Source organism: Dendrobium catenatum, unplaced genomic scaffold, assembly GCF_001605985.2.
Source record: "Dendrobium catenatum unplaced genomic scaffold, ASM160598v2 fragScaff_scaffold_1117, whole genome shotgun sequence".
Lineage (NCBI taxonomy): Eukaryota > Viridiplantae > Streptophyta > Magnoliopsida > Asparagales > Orchidaceae > Dendrobium > Dendrobium catenatum.
Window position 1 is genome coordinate 3,269,768 of NW_021319579.1, and position 21,255 is coordinate 3,291,022.

Consider the following 21,255-nt stretch of genomic DNA (forward strand, 5'->3'; position numbering starts at 1 on the left):
TTGATATCTAATTAATTTGATGGGCATGGGCATAGGAGCTTGACAAAAATTTAACTCAAGTTTGGGAGTATGTCTGTTGAGAAGCCTATATTTGATTGAAAGGTAGCTTACATCCATTAGAATGCCCAGATCTAATTGAATTGGGGCTTTCATCTATTGGAAGGCCTGGTTTTAATTAGCTTGGAGCTTAATATCAGTTGGAAGGCTCAATTTTAATTAAGTTGGGGTTAACATGAATTAGAAAGCCGAATTTTAGATTAGGTTGGAGCTATATCGATTGGAATGCTTGAATTTAATTGGAACGGTGCTTATTTCTACTAGAAAGCCCAAAGGTTTAATTAGGTTAGGGCACGCTGCTCTATTTATGAGTTGCTCGAATAGTGGGTCTTACAACCTAGCCCTATAAGCAAGACGACCCGATAATGTAGTTTCAAATTGATGGGCTTGATGGCTTTTGTGTCGACTCAATTTTGGTTGAAATTTGGGCTTACATCCACTGGAATGCCCGAATTGACTTGCTTTGCACAATCATCTTATACTTTGATAGGAGTGTTAATTGACTTATTAGCAGATGATGAACATGTTTTTACTTAGTGACATAAGTTCTAGGCACCTTGTGCAAGTGTTCTTTGCCATGAATTTAGGATTGCTTTAAAATATGAGTTTTACACCCTTATGTTTTGTGCAAAGCGCCCCGATAGACGTGGTGGAACTGGGCTTAAATACATTAGACTGCCTAATTTGAAATTTGTTTTGCATAATCATTTATGAACTTTAACATGAATTTTAATAACTTTTAAATAATTTGAGAGATGTCGAATGAGCTTAACATATTTGTTTGAATTTAGATACATTCTAATGCATATATTTTTTACCTGAATTTAAAGTGACATTTAAATAGATCAAGCCAATATTGTTTATATTTGACTCGCTTAAACGGATATTTTGCATACAAACTTACATAAATGCTTATAGATCTAAGTAATTTGCAGCAAGCCTAAATTTAAAAGAAAGCAACACATTTACTTAAATTACTTAGATATATTGGTTTTGATATTTTTCATATTCAGAAGTTCCCTATTAGTTAAATATTGACAAACTCCCAGCATCTCTCCTGTATAGAAGGCATCATCGAGTAGACTAAAGCCTTTTATTCTTCCTGAATAGTTCAAAGATCAAGGGAACGAGGAATCTTCTTTAATTCTTGTTCTTCTTTCTGGATAGATTTAAAAGAAGCAACAAAAACAAAATCTTCATATAGTTTTCATTCTACCCATCCAGATCTAACATTAATGGAACACGAGGTCTTCTATACATGCTGTTGAAGCTAGAAAGAGAGATAAATACCTATGCATAATTTTTTCATGTCACCCCTATGCAGTTTGCGGATCTAGAGGAAGCCCTTCTTTTTTTGTTTCTTCCCTTTTTTATTTCACTTTTTATAATAATAATAATAATAATAATAATAAAGATAGAAAGATTGGAGTGTATGTGGTAGAGAGAGAGAGAGCTTGTGTTATGTTAGAGAGAGAAAAGATGAGAGAGACTTATGGAGAAAAGAGATGTTGTGAGGTGTAGGAAGACAGGTGGAGAGGGTGAAGTCAAGGAAGAAAATATGATGAAAGAAGAAGAAAAAATACATGAAGACGATGATGACGAAGAAAAAGAAGAAGTAAGAAGGAGAGGGGCAATCGATGGTTAGGGCTGGTTTATCTAGATGATCACGTGACAGCGTGGCTAGCGCCTGCAGAAGGTCGAGTTGGGCAAGATCAGAGGCTGTTGGCTGGTCAGCCTGGGTCGCATCACACAGAAAATGAAAGAGGGAGAGAGGGGTGTTGAGAGGTGTCACACGAGAGAGGGTGAAACTAGGCGAAGGACGAGCATATGCAGAACTCGATTAAGGTAATCGAGTGAGAAAGAGGCGTGTTGTTGCTTGGTGTTTTATCCATGTGAGAAGTTATAATGGCTTGGGAGTCGGGTTGGGGAATTTAAGTAGTTGGATTAGTGGGGTATGAAGGGGTTTAAGTTAGTGATTTAATGGATGGTTATTTAGGATTTTATTTTTTAATTGATATTGATTGATTATATATAAAGTTAGCATTTAAAATAATAGTAAATATTTATTTATGTTAAGCATGCATCGACCAGTTCATCAAAACTTCGTCGCTCGCCCGCATTGAATTTGTCCTCATTTCGTGCAGACAAAAATTTTGACTTTTGTTGATTGAAAATCCCAACCAATATATGTGCCGATCTTAATTGTTTTGGTTGTTCTGAATGTGCTCTGAAATTTTTTTCGATGCATAACACAAAATTTGTGTGACATCGTGTCGTTCGCTCGATGCTTTGTCGTGCTTGAGTGGGTCTGTCTCGGAAAAACTATCAAGAGCAATAACTTCAAACAACAATTTTATCTCATTTGTGAATAATGAATACCATATTATTTTCATTCGTACAAAATATATTAAAGCTTTTCTTTTCAAGGATTATGCATAAAAGTGATTAAATGAAATATTTGTTTCTCTTTAAAAAAATTCAATGTTACTTAGCATTACACAACTAAACATACCTCCAAGATAAAATTGAGATCTCAAGTTTGTTTTCTAACAACAATATGACAAGTACAAAAAAAAATAAAAAAACAAAAACAAAAAAGTTAAAATTCGCAAATTGATTTATTGTTGTTCGGCCAACAGGCCTACAACCACTCCCCAATTCCTCTCCTTGGGATTTTACTAGTACTCCTTCCTTCTACTTCCAATAAGGCGATGAAGCCTCTCCTCTTTATAGGATAATTGAGATATCGCTACATTTATTTTCTCCTCAAAAAGATTAAAACCCTAGCCATTCCAGCTAGATCCATAAGGTATATAAGACATTGCCAAGATCTTCGCACCCTTTACGACAAGACCACAAAGCTCTCCACCAAGAGCTTTAGCTACAACACAAATGATTTGAAGGAAATGATCAGAGAAGCAACTAAAGTGAAAACCTCACACAAATTTGAAGAACTCTCTCAAAAAATTTCTCATAGGCTTTTCAAATCTCTCCTCTCAAAAACTCTAAAAAATCTATTATAAATCTTAAAAAGACTCCATCCTAAAAAATTCTTAGGGTTTTTAAGAGAACAATATATAAGGTGGCTCACATGAAAACCCTTAAAAAGTTGTTTAATAAAACATTTCCGGCTAGATCATACAACCCAATCAAGAGATCGTACAGTACAATTAATATAATTACCCTAAAATCCCAAAAACCCTCTCTATTTGATGAAACTGTATGGTATGAATCATACAGTAAATTTAGTTCAATATGTAGCACACTAGGACAATAGATCAATCTATGATTGAAAAACTTACCAGCATACTTTCTGTTTGATCATATTGTACAATATAGTTCGTACAGCACGATATTTTGGTGACTCAATTTTTAATTACTGTGTTGAATTCTCGAATCTTAATAAGGTAAATCTCATATATAATTGTACAGTATGACCTGCTCAATTTTAAATTTACCAATTTAAGGAAAGGACATATAAGGGCAAGTTTGAATTTAAATATACTTGATCATATGGTCCAACTTGATTCATACATTATGATTAATTTAAAAAAAATTAATTTATATTTTATGTTAATTTATACAACTTGATTTTCTAAAATCACCAGCATGCCACACTTTTTGTTATTATCGTACAATATGATCTCACAATAAATCAAATATTTTAATTAACTTTTAATTTTCTTATTTCAACAGAATTTTCTCTAGTATATGTACGCTTGGTTATTTAGAAAATCATATACCTGACACAATACAAATCAACTCAAAATAAAAATTAAAAAAAATGCAAATTTAATGCCTTGATGGTCTTCTTTTCTTTGACAACTTCATTTTTCTTGAAATTAGGCTAATCATGCTTTTGTGATTAACATCCAATGTGTGTCCCATATCATCTAGCCTTTGTCTTTTGATTTACAAAAAATAAAAGCTTAAACAAAGCATAAATAAAGAAAAAAATAATATGCACAAACAAATTCATCTGCTTAATTATCACAACCAATAATATTTGTGATCATCAAAACCCTAGTAACCTTATGAGGCTCATAAGGTTCAATAGAAACAATTCATGGGTAATAACAATGACCATTCAATCATGTTAGTCAACTATATCTTTTGACTAAATAAACTAGGGACCATGACAACTCGAGATGACAAAACCATGAGATAATAATCATATTCTTCATCATTCCCCCACCATCCGCTTTAAATATAAGATAGTAAATTCAAATCCCAATATCAAATTTGTTGTTAATATTACTCGGTACTTATTTCTTATCTAACAACTAGTATTAATCAAAAGTTCTCTCTTGTTATTAGGAGGGTTTAGCCATAGAGGGCTTGCACCTATGAAAAACCTGAAATTATATCATAAAGCCCTAGCAAAATAAGTTTGAAATCTCTAGGTAGTAACACATCTTAAATCTAATCTACACTTCTGATTAACCCAAAAAATTCCATAAAACTCTCCCAGCAAAGATGTCGGGCGTGAAGTTTCGGAGCCTAAACAAGCATCATTATAGTTCAAAAATTCTACAGATTATGTAACAGCCCAAACTCTTAACTATTGAGATATTCTCCACTTTGGCATAAGGGCCTCACGGTTTTGCCTTGTTGGTGTAACTTGCCAGTAGGTCACACATCCCAGAATTGCTCTATGATGACCACACTTAACTGCGGAGTTTCTTACGGAAATTCCAACCATTACACCAAAAGGCGCCTCGATGTTTAAGAGTTAGGCTTTATATTAATTAAGGGGTTTCACAATCTCCCCCACTTAAGTAACTAACATCCTCGTCAGCATCTATATCCCAGAATCATCCACCAGGCAGATAGGACTCTAGAAGTGGCCCCTACAAGCTCAAGTGGTGGCTCCCGTCATGTAGCACTTTGTCCCACATAGGGTTCAAGAGGTGGCTCCCATGGCATAGCACTTTGCCTTGTATGGCACTTAGCTCCCATCTTCCGGCTGGTGTATTGCTCTGATACCATTTGTAACAGTCCAAACACTTAACTATCGAGATATTGTCCGCTTTGGCATAAGGGCCTCACGGTTTTGCCCTGTTGGTGTAACTTCCCAGTAGGTCACCCATCCCAGAATTGCTCTGAGATGAGCAAGCTTAACTGCAGAGTTTCTTAGGAAATTCCAGCCATTACGCCAAAAGGCACCTCGATGTTTAAGAGTTAGGGTTTCTATTACTTAAGGGGTTTCACAGATTAAGCCATGCAATACGTCTAAAGATAAATGGAGAAAAAAAACATTCATGCAGATGGATAGTTGCTTACATACAAACCTAGAATGCTATAGTAAGGAGAGCCTTTTGAAGCGTTGTGTTTTTTATGCATGCTTTCTGTGAGTACCATTATGAGGCGCATACCTATATTAGACAATACAAAAGTTCCAAGAAGCCAAAGGATGAGCATATCAACAGAAGGATAAAAAATAATGAAAAAATGAATTGTGATTATCATACAAGTACCAAACAACCAACTAAGAAGTAATATAATATAAATCCATTTGATAACTAAAACTACGAAGAATGGATCTTTAAAAAGGCTTGTGAATACCTATGAAGAGTGGAAATTTTAGAATGTGAGTGCTACCGCCTTATCTAAGAATAATTAAATTCTTTAACATTCTACAACAGCATAACGGATATGATACACATCACTTAATTAAAAGTATGAAAATGATAGTTATACATTTCTAAGATAACAAGGTCAAAGGGTTAGTTAAATATATGAAATTTGCTTCTATTTTTAAGTTATTCTAGTAAACTATATATATATATATATATATATCACTATGTTTTGGTTTTAATTTGCACGTTTATGAGCATAAATGGATTAAGATATTTGCAAAAATTCGGATATAAAAAATTCAGTATCAACTATAAATTTGGCTTTGCGTGACTTTCAACATGTGAAGTGTCTCTATACAACCTCACATAATCCATATTCTACTTTTTAAGATTTAGCATCCCCACCCTATCATATCGGAACATGTATCATAGACGTTTATGTTTCATGGATTCAACAAGCCAATACTAGATAAAGATTCGGGAAAATATATGTTGTACAAATTTGCATTTAAGAATAATAAATATTATGCATATGGCCTTCTAAGGAATATCATACCCCTATCTGAAGCATGTAATGCAATTATCTCATTTCATGGTGTATTACTAATCGATAGCTTTAAGTTACTCTAAAAGATGCGAATAAAAAAATATATATACGAGCAACTCAATCAGACTTGCAAGTACAAATTACATAGATACATAATTCTAAACAAAAAGATAAATGAAGTGTTAAAATATCAGTAGAAGTTTCAGAAAAAAAAATTTCTTATCATTTGCAAATTAAAACAATAATGCTTGAAAATTATACTTGATGGAAAGTTTTTAAATACTCAGACACCTTATGATGTAGATAAATAAGTCACAAACCTTGGCGTGAAATGATTCATTCCAACAGATTTTCTTCCCATTGTCAACTGAGCCATACAGAAGGGAATCTGATTTGTCCCCTTGAAGGATGCCAGGAATAATACTCTGTAGAGCAATTTGATACCTCAATAATCAGGAACCAATGCAAAGGCATCAAGAAAACTAGTCCAGACAAAACATATCATCTGATGATAAAGAAAAGATGGAGCAACACCATTTGCAGAAATTTCACACAATAAACTTTGTACATTTCATAAGAATGTAACAAACAAATAAGCCAAAATAAATTATATAGATGCAGAAAGTCATTTCGAAGGATAATGTTATTTTAAAAAGCTATGAAGCAACATTGCATAACCAAAACAATATTTCACACTAGGAAAATTGGACTTCAAAGATCTTGCATTATTTCTGTTTGCTCCAGCTTACACAAGTATGACAACAAAGAACAAAATGTTGAAAAGACACGAGCACCTGATGTGCTAAGACAACTGACCTAGCAAATATAGAGCTGTTTCAACATCCCTTGTAAAAGCATAAAAGTATCCCAGACATCATTGATAATGTTCATACATGAGAATGCAAGTTCCTTGCCAAAACCAAAATGCATATCATCATCATTATCAACACCACCCATCATTAATAGACTTGTACCAAGTATTTAAGATTAGCTTTATCAATCTTTCTTTTCCTTTTTCTCTAGTTCTACGCGTGGTTTTTAATTTAGTTTAGGTAAGATTTTAGTTACAGCTTTATAGCCAAGCTACCTAGACAACCATTTTCCTACCCATGTTATGCAGAATAATCTAGGATTTAGGTTCTTCTAAGGAAATCCAACTTCTTGAGATAGTATGCAAGCAAATGACCCTAATTACACACTACAATCAAACATGACAAACATTCAAAATAAGTATGCAAAGGATTAACAAGAAGGAAAACAATAACTCAATAAATTATTATCATATTAAATGCTTCATAAAAAAAATAAAAAAAAACTCAAACCTGGGGGAATCAATAACATAAGCCCATAGGATACCTTTATCTCAAAGATTCAAGATCACAAATAAGGAACATGACAACATTAAGATCATATAACTGCTAAGAATATATGTAATAAACTAAGACTCATTTGGTATTGCTGTGATGTGATGGGCATGTACTACGAAATAAGGCAGATAATTGTTCTGTAAATTACTATCAGAAAAATCGTTAAGGTACGTGTTCGGTAAAAATCTGATGTGAAAATATACGAGTGATTAAATAACTGAAATAAATATTGCATATAAATTTTATATTATTATGATGTGATGGATTAATTTTGATTAGTATATAATCAATTAGAATAATCAAATTACTTATTTATTGAATAAATAATTAAAATCTGATTAAAGTTTCTTCTAGAAGACCATCTTACCAACCGTTATAAGAAACCTATTATTCTGCTATCATACAGTTGAACTTCTTCGCACAGCAGCAACATAAAACACTATAAAATTGCTTTTGCTGTTTGATAAAGCCCAACAAGGCAGCAAAAATATGAACTCTAAATAAATCCAATGACACTTTGGAATAATCATTATATACAAAAAGAAAAACAAGAAAAGAACAAACAAAATAATCAAACCTTACACTTGAATAAGAACATTGAAACTCAGAAGAGAATTAGATGAAATGAAGACACAAGTAAATTAGTCACAAGCTACATCATCAGCTAAAGTAACTAAAATACAGCATAATTTAGACAGTTTCTTGCGAAATCTGCTTAAGAGAGTATATATTTCGAGTAGGCACTGCCGTCCTTTGCTAAATGGTTTTTAATTATTTAGGTAGACTTTAGCAAACTTGATGGGGACATCAGCTCGTGGATGGTTTATCAGAGGCATGGCCGCCAATCTACGGCCACGATCAAGTCTTTATATTTCTGAGATATTTATGTTATTTTCTTATTCATGTATTTTCTATTTTTCAGTGTCGTGTATTTGTTTTATTATTTTTTTCCAGTTGTACCCTTTTAGTGGAAATTGTCATATGCGAGCCCGAAGGGCAATTTTTGTCTTTTATTTTCTTGAGTCCCTTGTACTTAGCTATTTATAGCCTTATGTCTTATGTTTGAAGTTAATGAATGATTATTATGAGAATTTTTCTGCACTTGTGTTTTGAGAGCGTTTGAGAGTTCTTAGAGAGAACTATGGAGAGATCCCTAAGAGAGGGAGATCGGATCACCAACCAATCTTGGAGACGGCCGGGTTCGGGGTTTTCTTCTTTGTTTCTCGCTTTCCCCTTTCACCTCCCTTCTTCATAGTCCTTACATCCAACCCCACCTCCAAAATCAAGCCAACATCCTCCCCTAACCAAACTCCATGTTTCATCCCCCACAAGCCGCCGGCCACCCTCACTGAACCCCTTCCACTGCCGGCCTCACCTTTTTCCCCTTGAAGTTTCCTAATTGGGTTGATGATTAAATTGGGATGATTTTGAAATTCAAATCCTTTGAATTTTAAACCAAAAATCTTTCCTAATTTAACTACTCTATTTTAGGAAAGTATTTGAATGAGATCCTCTTGAATATATTATTCATTTGGATTTAAATTAAAACTTTTCTAATCCCAAAACTTAAATCAGGAAGCCTTAATTAACCCCACAATTTGCGCCCTGCCTCATGCATGCCGCCGGCCATACAAGACCCAAACCGCCGACCCCACTTCAACTATTCCCCTTTTGGATTTCCCAATTTAACTCCATTAATTGGGAATCAATTTAGGATCCAAGCTACTTAAATTCAGAAATTCAAATCCTTTCCTTTCTGCTTTTACTTATTTAGGAAAGTTTCCTAAGAAGATTCAATTTAATTTTAAATTAGATTGGATAATTTCAAAGCTTTCCTAATTCCTAAACTTAACTTTAGAAACCTCATTTAATTCCCAAACCCCTCCCCATCCCCTCTTATAGCCGCCGGCCCCATACCCTACCCGCCCCCTCTCTCTCTCTCCCTCATTAGCTCTCCACCTTTGCAAAAATCTGAAACTATTTTCAGATTTTTGGTCTTGGTTCTCCTCCCTCCCACTTGCAAGAGAAACTTCTTTCTCTTTGTCAATACCCAAGAACCCTAGCAAGACGAGCGGAGATTTGCTACCTAGCTCCCATGAATGGCGGATCCAGAGATTGAATACGGCTTGACTTGGGACGAAGACGGCTTCACCGATATTCTATGATCACCCTTCTTCGACGTGAATCCAAGGATTGATCATACCGTCGAGGACTACTTGAAACGTATTCTGGACACCTTAGTGGAAGCAACCGACGAGCACTTCGAAGGCGTCGAGTGGAGAATCTCCACCACTCCTTGACGAGAGGTTCTCTTTTCCCCTTTTCATTATATTTCTCTAGTCTAACTCTTATCTTGTGCTTGATTGTAGTCACGAAGGACGACTCTCCCTGCTACTGCTAAGCTTAGTAAACGTAAGATTTTTTGAGCGTGCCTTTATGCTTGCTAATTTTCATTGTTAGATTAAGGATTGTTTTGAAACTACTACTACGGCATTAAGTGATTAACTAATTGTTTTGAAAGCTTTTCCCACTCTCTGGATATGTAATTTAGCCTAAGCGGGTGTGACCCCTTATTTGTTTTGATTCGTTGTTTTGAACTGTTACTAGTCTTGTTCTTTGATTCTTCTAATCAAAAGTTATGCAAATTTCATATGAATTAAATGCATTTCATATTTAGTCCTGCATCAAAACTTCTCCTACGTAATTTAAAATAATTGACATATTAAAAACAATTAGCAGCCTCATTGGCATCAAAATTGTTAACCTGGCCAAGAACAGTAATCCTTGCAAAGAACAACCGTACACACATTATTCAGTATTGCGCTTGCACAAGGAGACTTCTACTTACATCCTTACAGAGTTAGACTACTGTACTTCTCTTGAGTTTGAAACTTGTAAATAAAGTTGAAAATACTCTCAGCTCAAACGAGGTAAAACACAGATGGCTACTTTCCTTGAAAGCATAACAAGGCATGTTTTGAGTTGGTCAATACCTGATGTTTTGAAAGAAGACATCACAAACACAAAGCAGCTTTGTCATGCTGTTAGATACAATTTCAATCACAAACCATTTTGATAAGAATAAAAGCAAAATCTCAACTTTATGAAGGCAAACAAGAAATAACCACATTATACTTGTGCAAAGTTCCCCCATTGCATCGATGAAATATATTTAACCATCAAAATTTATCATGAAGGTTTCTTCATTCACATGGCATTTTGATGAATTGGGCACCTTTCCAGATATACTCGACATTAAAACTATAAATCTATTTTAGGGTTGTTGCAACAATTCATGCCACAGCTTATTTGTTGGGCATTTTGCTTGAAAGGACAAGACAATCTTATGACAAAAAAATTAACGAACAACAAATTAAGATGTAAAATAAACAGGTTAAACAGAGGAATTGATAAATATAAATAAGCTAAAGAAAACAACAATTCCACAAACCTGCCCAACTACTCTATGACCTCTGTAATCAATTATTGCCATGGCAAGATTAAATAGTCCAGGAACATCAGCTTCTTGGTAAGCTTTGGTTCCTTTCAGATCATTATTAGCAGAAGCATAAGTTGCCTGCTCACTTTCAGCAATCTGCGCCTCAGCTCTAGCAACAGATTTATCATCTATAATGGTCTGAACTCCCCTTGTGCTCGTAGCAGTGGAACTCAAGTCCTTGCTCTTTCCATGAAATGCATTGCTGAAATTTTCAGTGATTGTATTACTTGAAGACTTTGTATCGCCATGATCTTCAGTGAGATTGAGATCAGTACTTGGCATCTGATCCTTGGACATAAATCCAAGGTCTGCATCCACAGCAAAGCTAAAAAATATGTTGTTGTGCACATACCTGAAATTGCAGTATTAAGGGACATTATATGGAAAAGCACTGAAATTCACATTTTTGAAGTATTATAGCATATAATAATATTAGGAAGGTTCTCTATAGTTCGAGAGTGGTATATGTCAATCCTGGTGTACCTTAGAACTTTTTTTTCATTCTTTTATTATAAATAAGAAAAATTGAATAACACAAAATCTTTTCCTATAACATAGTATCAGAGCAAGGTTATCTCTAACCCAACTACCCAAGTTATCGATTCCCCCCCCCCCCTCCTTTCTGTTGCCAACCTAAATCAATGCCTTTTTTTATCACCAATCCTAACCCTAGCCACTGAAACTACCTTACTCATGAATAATATTTCTCGCTCATGACCTCACCACATTCCCCACACTAATCTCGCTCACTTATTGTCTCCATTGCACCCTGCATTTGCTACTCACTACACCCACCCTTGCACTCGCGACCCGCTGTTCACACGACTGCTCTTATTGCATGTCAAGCTCGAGCTCATGCTCACTTAATTGTGCTCGTGCTACTTGCTCACATCACAACGCTCCACGTGTTCAATCACTCTTTCACACTTTCCCAATGGTATTAACATGCACAGGCTCATTCCTGCACTCACTAGCACACTTTCTCACAGTGTTGTGTTCACTCATTCACCCACAACTCTAAAGCATGACAACTTCATAAGTTCCACAATATCTTTGAACTAAGTTCTTCTTGGATTGTCCTCTCTCTCCCAAATAGTGACATGGCTTCTCATTCACATCTCAATGAATCAAAATCATCTCTCCCTTATGCACCAAAACAAAAATAAAAAAACATCAATGATCTCATGTGGTCAAAAGCCTTTCAATGTCTTATCTAACCTCATAACAAACACCGTCTTAATGCCTTTCCTTCAAATAGCATTGACATCATCAAGGACTCAAAATGTGAAGCATCTGACTATATAGTTCTTCCGTGGTTACTCTATAGTCTTGAACCTTACTTGCCTCGACTGTTATGTTCCAAGATTTTGCCAAAAGGAAGTTGGCTTTCTACATTATATATATTATGTTTTTCCTACATTCATTATCCTGAAATATTTTCTCTTCAACAAAAAGTTATGATAATCTATAACAAACTATGAGGGAAAAGGGTTAAGTTTCTTTAGCATCACTTCTTCACTATTGATCCAACTACTTAGAAAAGGTAGAACAAGGATTTATTTTCATCAAATAAATCATCGGCTTTCATCTATGCAAGGTGAACACTATCAAGAAGGAAAGCTTTTGAAAACCAAAATGAATATTTCCTCAGGCATATAAAAGAAACAGGCTGCTGACTTCGTCATCAACTTAGGTATTGCACCATATGCAACTACCAAATATGGATCTTTCATTTGTCATAATGGAACCAAAGGATTTCTTGCTCCTTTTCTACTGTGGTTGTTCGTTTTTCTGGCTGTCTTTTCGGTTTCTCTGTTGCCTTTTCATTTTCCCTGTTGTAGGCTTGGATTCTCTGCTACCTGTTTCGATTACTAGCTATTTCAATTACTAGCTACTTGTTCGGTTTCCCTACTGGATTCTTGTTTTCCCTAATGTCTTCTCGGTTTCCCTGCTGCTGTCCACTCGGTTTCCCTACTGTTCACTCGGTTTCCCTGCTGTTGTTCACTCGGTTTCCCTGTTGTTGGCTGCTCGATTTTCCACTTGTTGTCTCCTTATGTAGAATGCTTTGTCTTCTCATCTTGTGGGCTGATTTGGGTGGTTTTTATTAGTTGTTTTGGGGGCACATTTATGTGATCTATTAAATGCTATTCCCCCTTCTCTCCTATAATTTCCTTTGTGCAAAAAGCTGTTTTTGAAAAGAAAAAATGTAAACCTAAGGATTTTTTTAGCTTGTGAGGTAGTCTTCCCCTTCCTTCTACCTGTATCTTTCTTCTAAGAAAAAGAGTTTTTGGAATGTGATCAATTAAAAAACCTGAGGGTTTTTTTTTAGCTTGCGAGCTGGTACTCTACCTATCCCCTATTATTTCGTTTCGGTCTTCTTCCTACTTCTTCTCTCCGTGATTTTCCTTCCACCTGTATCTTTCACTAAACTATTATGAGTAGTCAGTGGTGATGTGCCCTATTCTTTTGGTATTTTCCAAAGGAGTAAAAGACTGAGAATGTATCATGTGAGGTTGTAGGTGAATGGACTATGCGACCTAAATGCGCAGTGCGACCTCGGTATGATATGAAGCATACAGACTATGATAAGAAGCCTACGGGCAATAGAGGCAGTGCGAAATCAAACTATGGTATGAAGCCTACGGCGATAGAGATAGCGCGACCTCAAGTGCCTACGGGCTATAGACTTAAACCTAACCATATGGACATGGCACTTTCTAAGGTTGGACAAATGAAGTTATCTGAGAAACTAAAATATACAAGGATGATTACATATTATGAAGTATTATATACTCATTGAATGCATTTGGCATAATTGATGATGTTGGTAGTATGTGACAGGTGGGGATGATGTTGGTAGTATGTGACAGGTGGGGAAGGATTAAGGTTAGGGTTATGCTTTGTTTTGTGGATTATTTTGGAGTTCTTGCTCTTGGTGTCTTGGGCCCTAGATTCGTCTAGGGATTGGAAGAGAACGATCCTCCTTTCGATTTGAGGATCAATTGTATATTTATTTCTTCCGTTAGTTTGATTTCTTCAACAGAAATTACTGTATGGACCGAACTCTTCAAGTTCTCACTGTCTGTGATGACAAAGAAGTTGGGGGAGGTGAGAGAGAGGTAAAGAGAGAGATGGACGATAAGATGCATCTGGACATGGCAGAGGTTTCCCTGAACTCGATGGTAGGATTCACTCTGAATCTTACCATAAAGGTGAAGGAGGAAATAGATGACAAGGAGGTGTAGTGCTGATTGACAGTGGGGCTACCCACAATTTAATTTCTACTTAGATCGTCGATCAATTGGGAGTGAAATTGGTGGATATTGGATACTAGTTATTATGGGGTGATGATGGGTACATGTAAGGTGGAAAAAGGCTAGGGGATCTGTAGAGGATTGGTGCTAGTCATACAAGGGATTCAAGTGAGGGAGGATTTTTTTTCCACTGGAGTTATGGAGCACTAACGTCATCCTGGGGATAAAGTGGATGCAAATCTTGGGTGACACCAAGGTCAACTGGGGGGCCCTGACGATGCAGCTTGTAGTGGATGGGAGAAGGGTAGTGATAAGGGGAGATGCAGGGCTCTCCAAAGCCATAATACCTCTTAAAACCATGGTTAGAAGTATATAGGAGGTGGGGGAAGTATTTCTGGTGGAGCTACATAGGCTGGAGGGGCATAGTTGGAGGAAGGAGGGGAAATTCCTCTTTCAGTATAGTCGTTAATCCAGCGAGGCTTTTCAACCACCGCAGGGATTGCCGCCACAAAGGGAACAGGAGCATGCTATCAACTTGAGGGAAAGTGTGTCACCTATCAACGTCCAACCCTACCGCTATCCTCAATTTCAGAAGGATGAGATTGAGAAATTGACTAGATATATGCTGGAGACATGAATTATCAGACCAAGTGTTAGTCTTTTTTCTAGCCCAATATTATTGGCTACGAAAAAGGATGTGAGTAGGAGATTTTGTGTGGACTATAGGATAGTAAATAATAAAATTGTGCCAGACAAGTTTCCCATACTAGTGATAGATGAGCTGTTGGATAAGTTGAGTGAGGTAGTTATCTTCACCAAAATAGCTCTAAAGTCGGGATATCATCAGATCAGGATAAGGAAGGGGATGTGCCCAAGACTGCTTTCAGAACTCATGAAAGGAATTATGAGTTTCTAGTGATGTCTTGGCCTCACTAACGCTCCAGCCATGTTTCAATCCCTCATGAATAAGGTCTTCAGGCCCTATCTCAGGCAATTTGTGTTGGTATTCTTCGATGATATCCTAGTTTAAGCTTTGGAGAGCCCAGGCATTCCATAATGATATCCTAGCTACTATGCCTCTCATAAAGTATGCACTTATGATTTTAATCAAAGAAAATTAATGACTCCTCCCCTTCAGAAAAATCATTGCCACCCGTAGTTATTATCCAACATTGCATGCTCTTAAACTCCCGTTATCACCTTCATAGCCCAGGCATTCCATAATAGACAGTAACCACGTAGGTTCTTTCACAATTATAAAATCCCTTTGTGCAGCTCATTGGAAGGGGGACAAATAGAGAGAATCAAGAACGAAGCTGGAATAAAGAGAGAAATAGAGATAACCTGAGAAAGGGAGAAATAAGGATCATGGAGAAAGAAGGAAACAATAAGAAGAGAGCAAACTCCTTCAAACAAGAGAAATTGCCTTTCAAATCTGAGAACATTATGACGCAACCATATACTCCCAATTTTGAAATGCTCTCAAGTTCAAATGAGTAGAATCCACTCAACATCCACTAGAGAAGGCTTCCAAGCAAACGAGAATCTCGGCTTCAAAAGTCTTCCTACTTTTCTTCATAAATCTTATGTAACATATATCTAACTCTCGTTGAATACTGAACAACTCTACTCTCCCAATAAAATGGGCATAGGAATTAGCTGCTAAACTGCTATAAATCTAGCGTTTGTTGTTTAGTAATCTAATTTTCACATTAGCATCATTGCATTATTAATTATCTAGTTAATTGAATTTCAAGATATTTCCGAACTCCATCACAAACCTCAATGGCCATCCCTACCCTTCTCAAGCTATCCAAATTATTGACCGTAAGGGTGGGAAAAAAAAAGGCATTCACATGTGTAAGAACAAACACAAGTCAAGCTAATTAAATGCATGCAATTTTGATTGAACCACATATTATGAGGATCAGCATTAATAATTTGAGATATTGCATAGAAAAGTTGAGCATATTATTGTCTCAAATTGTATTTCATAGTTGCTAGTGTATGGTTCATTGGATCACAGTAATGCATATGCACCTAAAACTGATAATGTTAATCTTTAGACAATTACTATATCATCATTACAGCGGCATAAGGATTTATAGAGCATTCTCTAAATTTGCTTACATGTGGAAACACTCTGGATCGGTTGGATTAATAGGAGGAATGCATCTATTTATCACTCCAATTGCACCATTTGTTGCTGCATCTACAAAATCACAAGTGACCTTATAAAGTGCCCTGTCACGTAAGATCCTGCAAAAAGAAATTCATGGATTGCAAACAGCGTAATTATCGTCCACTTGAAAGATAAAAGCTAAAGATAAAAGCTAAGCTAGAAACTATGGGTTCACAAGGTAATATGAACACACTTTGCACCTTTCCTGAAGACTCCTATGAGGAAACTCCCGACAAGACTGTAATTCTTCATTCCAGTCCCTCTGCATTCCAATTAACTCACTCCCATAAGAAAGAGCCAAAGCATCTTCTGCTCTTGCTGCATCTCTGAAATGATCTGTAAATATAATAATCATATAGTTCATTGACAAATGCCTACAGACATTGATTGGCATGATGTTATTTGAAAAAAGTACTTTTAAGGGAAACAATTTCATCAGTACCACGAGATCAATATTTATTATAAGCAATTATAGTTTACCAGGAGGCTATTTCCAAAAATATTTTTTTGTTCGAAGTATGATGTAGGCAAGGGGGGTGTCAAATCAAATCCTAAATTTTGGTTTTGACTACTCTTGGACTTGCTAGCTCATTAATTCTTTGAGCTGAAATTTAGCTCATTATGAGCTGTTTTTAGTTCATTTATTGAACTAATATAGTAGCTCATTATTATGAGAAATTAGCCCTTTCCCTTCCCCATACTACCTTCTCGTTTTCCTCCTTGTCTCCTCGGATTATCTTGGGCTTTTGTTGTTCCTGTGCTGTGGCCCTTTGTTTCCTGTGCTGGGTGAATTTCCCGTGCCTTTGCCCCTTTGGTTCTGCCGCTGGCTGCTTGGTTCCGCGGCTGGCTGCTTGGTTCCGTGGCTTTTCTGCTTGGTTCCCGTGACCTCTCTTCTCTGTTTTGCTGTGTCATTTGGGGACTGATGTGTTATGGCTGTTGGTCTTTCATTTCCCTAAATCTAATAGGTTTTAATTAATGTTTTAGGTGGCTGTTTGACTACCCTTTTATTCTACAAATAGGTGTTTTGGAATGTTAAAGGGATGGTTATGTGGCTGATTTTTGGAAGAAAACCTATGGACTTTGATTGATAGCTTGCGAGCTATGTATCCCCTTCTCCTTCTTCTAGGATAACTTGCAAGTTATGCCTCCTTCTCGGCTTCTTATCTCTTCTTCTACCCGCAAGTTTACACCCCACTTATATCCTCCTTCTAATGGAATGAAAAGCATTATTAGGAAGTCGTTGTTTTTATTGTGTCATTTGTAAGTGTCTAAGTTTGTAAGTCATTTTATTTTATAAAGAGAAGTCGTTTTTGTTTTAAATGTTGTATTTTGTCTAGTCTTTGGGAAATTTGTGTCTTTTCTATTACTTAGGAAGCTTTAGTTTTTGCTTGCAAAAATTTGGGGCCCTTCACAAATTTTTGCTTGCATCAATTTGGTATCAGAGCAAGTTGTGTGTGTCTTGGTGAGTCATAATAGTTGTTGTGTGAGTCTAGGTTTCTTTAGGTTGAGTCTTTCTTTCTTTGAGTCTAAGTTTCTTTTTGAGTTTTTATAAAAAAAAATGGAAAATCACAAAAAGATCGATTCAGTCAAAGAAGAAAGCAATCCAGAAGATCTTGAAGTCCCTCTTCCGATGGATAGATGGGTTCCGACTGAAGGAGATTCAACAGATCCGCTACAAAACAAGTTGTATAAAATTCAATATCTAATGTTCTTATGTGATGAGAAATACGAGAAAAGGAAGAAGTTTCTTCAAGACCAATTCAAAAAAGAAAAAGAAGAAATCCTGAAGAAATTCGAGTCTAAGATTCAAGAGTTAGATGCACTCTCACCGTCTCCTCCGATCAAATCAAAAGACAACTCATCGGGAGATGAGTTTTTCAAGAAGGGGAGTATCTGATGAATGCAAATGGGGGGTCAAAACAAGACAAGAATTTGTTTTGACCCTTGGGCTTCTGGTGTTCTCGGGTGAGTCTTGTTTGCTTAGTATTGAGCTCAAAATACTAGAATTTTACTTGGTTTTAGCTCATAAATGTTTGAGCAAAAGTTTAGCTCAATGATTGGGGGATTTATTGCACTTCTTAGCTCATTAATTTTGAGCTCTTGGTTAGCTCATAATGAGCTAAAGTTTAGCTCATTTATTTAAGTTTAGTGGAAGCTCATTATGGTGGATCTTGCCCCTTTCTCTTCCCCATGCTTCCTCTCGGTTTTCCTCCCTTTGTCTTCTCGGTTTCCTCTGTGTCTTCTCGGTTTCCTGTGATGGCTGGTTCCCGTGCCTTGGCCCTTTGGTTCCCGTGGATGGCTGCTTGGTTCCCGTGGCTGGCTGGCTGGTTCCCGAGCCTTGGCCCTTTGGTTCCCGTGGATGGCTGCTTGGTTCTCGTGGCTGGCTGGCTGGTTCCCGTGCCTTGGCCCTTTGGTTTCCGTGGATGGTTGCTTAGTTCCTGCGGCTGACTACTTGGTTCCCGTGGCTTTTCTGCTTGGTTCCCGTGGCTTTTCTTCTCCGTTTTGCTGTACCGTATGGGAGCTGCTGTTTGGTGGCTGTTTAGGGGGGAATTCCATGTGATTTTCTCTGTTTTCAGTGCAGTTTTCCTGCAGCAGATTTGCTGTCTTTTGGCCTTCCGTTTGCTGTCTTTTGGCCTTTTATTTGGTGTTTTTTAGTCTTCCATATTCCCTAATTTAGGTGGTTGTTTGGCTGCCCTCTTTCTCCTATAAGTATAAGGTATTTTATATGAATAAAAGGTTGGTTAGGTGCTGATTTTTGGAAAGAAACCTGATGGTTTTCTTGGATAGCTTGCGAGCTATGCCATTTCTTCCTCTCCTCGTCTAGGAAAGCTTGCGAGCTTCTCCTCCATTTCTTCTTGGCTTCTAACCTCTTTCTTCTCGCCGCGAGTGCCACCTCATCTATATCTTTCGTCTCATGAAAAGAAGAGCAACTTTATGTGTATTTTTATGTTTATGTGTTGTTTGTAAGTCAAAGTTGTAAGCGTCCTGTAAGCATCTCTTATAATAGTAAAGTTTGCTTTTGTCACAAATTGTCTAGTTTTTGTGAGTTCTTGTAATATTCTATTATCTATGAAGAGTTTTCTTTTGTAATCAAAAATTTGGGGCCCTCTCCCAAATTTTTGATTACATCAGTTTGGTATCAGATCAAGTTGTGTGTGTCTTAGTGAGTCATAACAGTTGTTGTGAGAGTCTAGGTTTCTTTAGGTTGATTCTTTCTTTCTTTGAATCTAAATTTCTTTTTGAGTTTTTATAAAAAAAATGGAAAATCACAAAAAGATCGATTCAGTCAAAAAAGAAAACAACCCAGAAGATTCTGAAATTCAAAGTCCAATGGACAGATGGATGTCGTCAGAAGGGTGCCCTTTTCTTCTATAAATAGTAGGTGTTTTGGGATGTTAAAGGGATGGATGTATGCTAATTTTTGGACATGAAAAACTGATGATTTTTCTTAGAAAAGCTTGAGAGCTTTGTCCACTTATTCTTCTTCTCTATCTTGGGATAACTTGCGAGTTACTACTATCCTTCATCTTGGCTTCTAATCCTTCTTCTACCCACAAGTATCCCTTCCACTTGTATCCTTCTTCTAAATGAAAGAAAAGCACCTTTAGGTTGTTTTAAGTTTGGTCTTGAAGGTTGTAAATGTTTCTTTATGTTTGTATGTGTTCTTTTTATATGTTTTGAAATGTAAGAGTTTGTTTTAAAGTTTCTAAGTTGTCTCTTCTTTTTTGTATTTTCTTATCCCATGTATGTTTTTAAAGATTAGTAAGGTTATGTTTTTGTAATAAAAAATTTGGGGCCCTTTCCAAATTTTTTATTACATCAAAGTACAAGCAATAGTTGTTGATGAAAAACTAACATATACATTAAGCTGTTAAAAGAAAAAAATTATAAGGTGAAGCTGATGAGGATTTTTGCCATTTGTAAGTTCAGCCATGTGCATTTTGAAAAATAGGTGAAAAAAAAACAGCAGTCATAACTTCTGTTAAGCAAATAATATCTACTGGAGATAAAGGGTTTAAAAACGACATAAACTTCACTTCTTATTCCACCAATTGATTGATAAAATTTCTTCAGTGATGCATTTTAACTTTAGAATTTGTAGCATTACACGTACATCAACATGATGAAATAATTACAATGCATGGTAAGAAACGTGGAAAAGTAAAAACTTGTTATGTATATATATATATATATATATATATATTGGATTATTCAAAAAATCGAGGGACTCATCCTTTCTCGTTGCTTCATATTCAATATATTGATATAATAGTAAATAGAAGGTAGAATACATTTCAATAACACAAAATAAGGCCTGCTATAACACAGTGTGGCACAACACAGGGCGTTGAAAATGACGTGTGCTATTGCGTCATGCATGTGAAATGATGCATTGCACAAGGCCCCCATAGCGCAAGCAATTTATTTTTTAAAAATTTAAGGACTAAATTTAATATTTATATTATTTTATTATAGCTCAATTAAAATATTTTAAATTTTATCAGCCTGTTGAATAGCTCGGATCGTCCCTCCCTCTATCAGTTTAGACTTCGACTTTTGGGCATCGAACCTCTCCCTCTCTCAACTTCGACTTCAACTCCCCTCCCCCACCCCCCAACAAAAACCCATCTCGGCATTGAATCTAAAGCATCAAACATGAGATGTCTCCCATGCCCTTTTGTCTCTCTCACAATTTCATTCGTCTTTGACACCATAATGGTAAACGTCCCACGCACTCAATCACACCAAAAGAAGGGGACGGTCTTAATA

The 21,255-nt window shown here is 36.2% G+C and overlaps 1 protein-coding gene across 1 annotated transcript in view; it reads right to left on the reverse strand.

Annotated features, from left to right (window-relative positions):
* The window catches only part of LOC110103214 (clustered mitochondria protein), a 93,426-nt gene that overhangs the window by 47,487 nt on the left and 24,684 nt on the right, over nucleotides 1-21,255 (reverse strand). The window contains exons 9-12 of the mRNA XM_020831826.2: nucleotides 16,686-16,821; nucleotides 16,434-16,562; nucleotides 11,002-11,401; nucleotides 6,504-6,608 (exon numbers count right to left, since the gene is read on the reverse strand). Coding sequence (XP_020687485.1) covers nucleotides 6,504-6,608; nucleotides 11,002-11,401; nucleotides 16,434-16,562; nucleotides 16,686-16,821 — 770 coding nt within the window. The remainder of the gene's footprint in view (nucleotides 1-6,503; nucleotides 6,609-11,001; nucleotides 11,402-16,433; nucleotides 16,563-16,685; nucleotides 16,822-21,255) is intronic.